General features: G+C 44.4%; 1 protein-coding gene across 3 annotated transcripts in view; it reads left to right on the plus strand.

Moving 5' to 3' along the window:
* KCNK4 (potassium two pore domain channel subfamily K member 4) overlaps positions 1-3,942 on the plus strand; it is a 39,238-nt gene extending 35,296 nt beyond the window's left edge. For all 3 annotated transcript variants that reach the window (XM_088480088.1, XM_088480089.1, XM_088480090.1), the window contains exon 7: positions 2,770-3,942. In XM_088480088.1, coding sequence (XP_088336214.1) covers positions 2,770-3,261 — 492 coding nt within the window. In that variant the 3' untranslated portion in view covers positions 3,262-3,942. The remainder of the gene's footprint in view (positions 1-2,769) is intronic.
* Positions 3,943-6,000: the final 2,058 nt, after the last annotated feature.

A 6,000-nucleotide genomic window follows, 5' to 3' on the forward strand; every position in this document is an offset into this window, starting at 1 on the left:
TGTGACACTGGCAATATTAACATTTGGGGTTAAACTCTGCATCACCTTGTAAATCTTCACATATACAGCGAACAGTTCAACAACTCTGGCCACCTTCCCTGGGTTTGTTGCAGGTGCACCTGTAATATACTGTACTAGTAACTTGAACCTGTCATTTGCCGTGTCCCTAGCTATTGTGTCTGAAGTCTTAGGTTTCGTTTTAGGTTTGGGGCTTTTCAACTCTTTTTTTCCTCCACCTCTCCATCTCTGTCCTCCGCTTACCCCTGATTCTCCCTCCCTCTTTTTTGTCTCTCTCCCCCATTTCTTTCCCCTGTGTCTCTGTCTGCCTCTCTGTCTGTGTCTCCCCCTTTCTCAGTGTTCTTCTGTCTCCCCTTTCCTCTATCTTAAAGGAGTCTGTACCGCGTTTTGATGTCCTACCACAACAGTTGTAGTACCCTGGTTGATGTATCAAACAGTGAAAAGAGTGAAGTTGCCCATAGCAACCAATCAGCTTTAATGTAGCATTTATCATGAATATTCTATAAAACGATAGGTAGAAGCTGATTGGTTGCAATGGGCAACTTATCCACTGGTCCATTCCTCCACTCTTTTCACTGCTTGGTGCATTAACCCAGTGCCCTGGACCACTTTGTACCCAGTCCTGTGACTGTGCCTCATGGGGTATAGTGTACGCTGTTGCTGACAGCCTGACTCCCAGAACTACTTAGCTGCCTGCAGCTTTCTCTTAACTGCAGACTTGCCCAAGTAACCTCTCTACCCGGTTCCCCAGTGTTGTGATTGCCTGGTCCTTCTGTGGCTGCAGCTCTGTTGGACCTTCCCTGGCTGGTGAACCACACGTAACCCTTTGTCAGTTTCAGTGCTTGAGTCAATGACCATGGATAGTGCCCCTGCAGCTGCTGGCGGCACTCCTGACTCCCAGCCGAGGGGGATGGCTTCTTGACATGTTGAGATTCTCCTCCATTTAGGGTGGTGATCAGATGTGATCTGGCCTATGTCTCTAATCCTTCTCCTCTTCCTACCATCTCTCTCTTCCCTCTTCCTCCCATCTCAATCTTCTTCCCATTTGTCTCCCTTCCTCTCTTCCTGCCATCTCTCCCCCACGAGGTGTCCGCAAAGAAAAAGAAAACATTGTGTCCCCATGGTTTTGCCATCATGGCAGATATCCAATGGTTCTGCGCCATTTATGGCAAACCCATCAGCCATTAGTAGTTTACCATCAATGGTTGTTAACTATCAATGGTTGATGGCCATCCATACTCTCTCACTCTTCCACCATCTCTCTCCCCCTGTTTTCACTTGAAGCTGTAGAGAGGGGTGCCTGCTCTGTAGACTTCTCCTCCAGCAGGGTGGGGATGCTATGGTACGGGACCTTCTCTGGCGCAGGGCCTGGTTTTTCTGGGGAGAAAAAGAGAGGCTAAGTTCAGGAAATGCATCCCATTAGAAGTGCCGGACATGATCTGGTATAAAAATCAAGTGCTGTAGCAAGGAGACAATTGCTATGTACCCTTTAACAAAAGAAGCAATAGCATTAAAATAAGCCCTATCCACCAATGCATCTGATTTAATTTTATCCACTGCTCCACAAAAGGAGGTGAATTGATAGTACTCCTTATACCGGCAGGTACAACTACTCCACTTGTGGACATATTGGAACTCGGCACCAAAGAGGATTTTACAACGCTCCTCAGCTGTTTTGCACTCTGTGAATAAGACCCAATGTCTTGACCTAGAAATTTTGCTTACTATCCAGTGAAAGAAAGGAATTGGACACTGAGTACACCGTACAATCTATTCACCACAGTTAATCAAGCACCATGTATGCAGCCACATTTCAACCTAAAGCAGTGGTTTCCAGACGTGGCACCATGGGTGCTACGGGATGGTAGTCCATGACCAATTCAAATATTTTATGGTCAATGTGATAGGCAAAACCAGTACTGATGACTGCTATGTGAACAAAGCAAACACACCTAACACCTATGGATGACAGATAAGCACAATTTACATGATTTAATATTTTTTAATGAATTTCTCGATAGGATACTTTCAGCCTAGGGGTGCCATGAAACAAATGCTGATTCTCTAGGGCTCCATGATTCAAGAAAGTTTGGGGACCACTGGCTAAAGGTGCGTACACACGGGTCGATTTTTTTTGACGACTGAACGATAACGACGTCGTTATCGTTCAGTCGTTCAAAAAATTGTTCAGTTTCAGGGCCAAGACGATGAACAGCAACTACCAATGCGCGTTCCCGTTTGTAGTTGGTAGTTGCCGTTTATCGCTCGAACCTCCTGTCCAACCTGACGATAATGTCCGGTTGTTGCATGCTCGGGGATGAGGGAGGGAATCCGGCACTTAACGTCATCGTTCTTGATTTCGTTCAGTGTTTGTGCTCAGTGTTGTTAACGACACTGAGCACACCCCTGCCGGGGACACACAGGACGATTTTCGTTCGTGGAGAAAATCGTCCCATGTGTACGCACCTTTAGAGTAACATAGAGTCCCTACAAAAAAAAGATCAGTATTATTTGTTGTACAATCAGTAGATTATATAATAATATAAAACAAACGTTGATAACCTGTAATAGGTAATTTTAACAAAGAGATATATATTGTGAAATACAGAACACTAACAGTGAAATGTCAAGTGCACAAATTGCACCGTAGATATTTGCTTATGTATTCCACAAGACTGATATGTACGTAATGCAGATGAGGCAAATGAATAGTAGACTTATGAAACCCCTTTTGATTCCCTTCTTTTGCAGATGGGTGGTTTTACAGCTCATGCAGCAAATTGGACAGCAAATATGACTGCTGAAATGAAGCTTCCCCACCGTGGGATAAGCCTTAACTTTCAGGAACGAATGCAGCGGCAGAAAGGGGTAAACGAGCCAGGAGCACTAGAAAGAGATGATGAGGAAGAAGAGGGGGATGTGAGAGACGATCACTGCGCAAGAGAAAGTGAAGACTTCCACAAGCCTCCAATTTCTACCCCTATCACTACACAGACACCGCCACACACTCCCGTGCCAAAAGCAGAGGATGATGGGAAACGAGTCATGGAGTGGGGCGAAAACATGGCTTTTATTGATGAATCATCAGATACTCAGAGTGAGAGGGGGAGGGGAGGGGAAGAGACAGGAGATGAAAAAGGGAAAGTGCTGAAAACCAAGAGGAGAAGGAGGACAGGAGGAAAGGGAGTCAGGGGAGATAATAATCCAGCTCCTCGGAATCGAGATAAAGGGGAAAGTGGTTAGAAATGGAATTTGCCTTAATATTAAAATCCTGCTTTAATAAATGTCAACCCTACCAAAGTGCCACTGCCCTCCCTGCACTGTATCACCATACTGTCCATCACTTACTACTGCAGGATATAGTTACCTGCTGGCTAATGTTTCTGATAATTCTTGCATTAGTCACTTGACTAGTGTTGATTTATAAAGTGATTTCTAACTGTAGCCAGATTATTTTGATATTCAGCTGGCTATTTTCAATAATAAACTGGTTTTCTACTTTCCCTCATTGCATATCATTGGGGTAATGTTGGCTGTATCAATGGCATGCAATCAGAGTTACTGCTGCACTGTCACCTCTACACTGGCCAAGTCCATCCACATAAACACGCAGCATACCAATGGTAAAAGCAGGGAGTGGAGTTCATCCCTACTGCAGCATGTTATAGTAACACAGACCTTGCAATGCTGGGCCCCCATCATAATCGTGCACTGCTGCCGCATCGTGACTGCACAGGAGTACGATCTCATATAAAATATAATGACAAATGATCACTACATTGGGAGATGATAAATGACAGACATACTACTCAACATATTTAAATGGCCACTTTGTTCTTGGTCATATGATTGGAAGCTGATACTTGAGGGTGGGAGAGGTGACTGTGATTGATAAATGATCTGTAATAAAGAGGTTTAATGAGATGTCTGTGCGGCTGCAGATTAAATGCTGTTTGTCTCATGTGCTGCCAAGGACTGCAATTTGTATTCTGGAAACACTCTTTGCTGCAGCCACTGCTCTGCCTTTCATTATGTCTCTTCCAGAACTATAATAATAACATTTGGCATCTTTCCATGTATTCTATCCCCATCCCCTTCTCACATCTTGTCTCATCACTGGATCAATTTGTGAACTTCTGCTCAATCTCTTGTTCCATACTGTTCTCTGGCCTGTCCTCAACATGATAGCTCCTGAAGTGGCCTCATCACAGCTGAACAGCACTGAGGACACTGTCACCTGTAATAACTACTTCTAAACTGATTCAGTAGTTTGTCTTGTTTGCTATGTTTTACGTAAGTTGTTATCAGTGCTATTTTTCTAAAAAAAAAAATAGGTTCAGGAACTCTTGTCGGGGGGCATATGTGGGCGTAGCTGTGGCTAAAGTGGGTGGGGCTACAGTGGGGGTGGGGCATCAATTGGTGCATAATCCATTTTTTATTTTAGTTTTCTCATTGTCAAAGTCTGGGCTGTGGGGGTGGGTGTTATTATAATGTGTCAATCACATAATATATAAAACTATACAAATACAGAAATAGAGAAGAAAAAAACTGCTGTAAATACACACACACACCAACAGAAAACCAAAATCCATACTAAATATATTGGGAGACACATCTATTCTACATATATAAGAAAAAGCCAGCTTAATATAAAAAAATATATATTTAATGCCAGATCCACATGCAATACTTTGAAAAAAACAGATCTACATAAAAAACATTGAAAAAGCCAGATCCACATAATAAATATTGAAAAAGCCAGATCCAAATAAAAAAGGGACTCCCAATGCTTTTAGAATGATGAAAAGTTGTGCTTACCTGCCACCTTTATGTTTAGTTATGCGTCATCAAACACGGTCTAGTCACCCACGCTACTACTGATCATCAGCCACCATCCTTGGGTACGATGGAGGCAAAGGCACAGTTGGGGATGGCGGTGGGATCACAGTGAGGGATGAGGAGGAAGTCAGATGAACACATGGGTATGGGAGGTTCAGAGGAGCCACACATGGGTAGTGGGAAGCAGAGGCACACATTGGAAGGTAAGATCAGAGAGACACATTGGAAGGTAAGATCAGAGTGACACATTGGAAGGTAAGATCAGAGACACACATTGGAAGGTAAGCAGAGGTGTCACTAGGGTTGGTGTCACCTGGTGCTGTAATGCATGGTGACACCCCCCCCCTCCACCCAAAAAAAAAAAATTGAGACCAAGATGCGCAGCGCCGCAAACTTTTCCCCCTTACCTGTCCAGCATTCACACTGTGCTCCTCCCAGGATGCCGGGCGCACCCAGCGGGCGTAATGATGCCACGCCCGGTATTCTGGGTAGCAGTGCTTAAAGTGGTCCTAGAGACGTGGTGGAATGACCGCCCCATCCTCAGCAATTTATCAATAAAAGGACAGCATGCGCCTAAGGCATATGGTGCAAAAAAGGGGCGTGATCTCGAAAGAAAATGGCATGTTCATACAATACTATCCCCAATTCAAATTACAACGCACAGTAGCACAATCTTATTCACATTACACCGCACATAGTACCACTTATTCACATTGCACCATAAATTAGTGTCCCTTATTTATGTTACGACACACAGTAGTGCCCCTTTTACACAATGCCCACAGTAGTGCCCTTTTTATATAATGCCCACATTAGTGACCCTTATACACAATGCCCATAGTAGTGCCCCTTAAACAATGCCCCCAGTAGTAGTGCCCCTTATGCAATGCCCCCTGTAGCTCTGCCCATTTAAGCAGTTCCCCCTTAAGTAGTGCCGCTTTATGCAATGTACCCTGCAGCTGTGCCCAATATGCAATGCCCCCTATATTATAGCCCATCATGCAATGCCTCCTGTATTAGACCCCCATATACTGTGCCCCCAGTAGTGCCCTTACACAGTGGCCTCAGTAGCGTCCCTTATGCAGTGCCCCTTATACAGTACCCCAGTAGCGCCCCTTATGCAATGCCCCTTATATAGTACCC

This window comes from Taudactylus pleione, unplaced genomic scaffold (genome assembly GCF_031769625.1).
Source record: "Taudactylus pleione unplaced genomic scaffold, aTauple2 ptg000250l, whole genome shotgun sequence".
Lineage (NCBI taxonomy): Eukaryota > Metazoa > Chordata > Amphibia > Anura > Myobatrachidae > Taudactylus > Taudactylus pleione.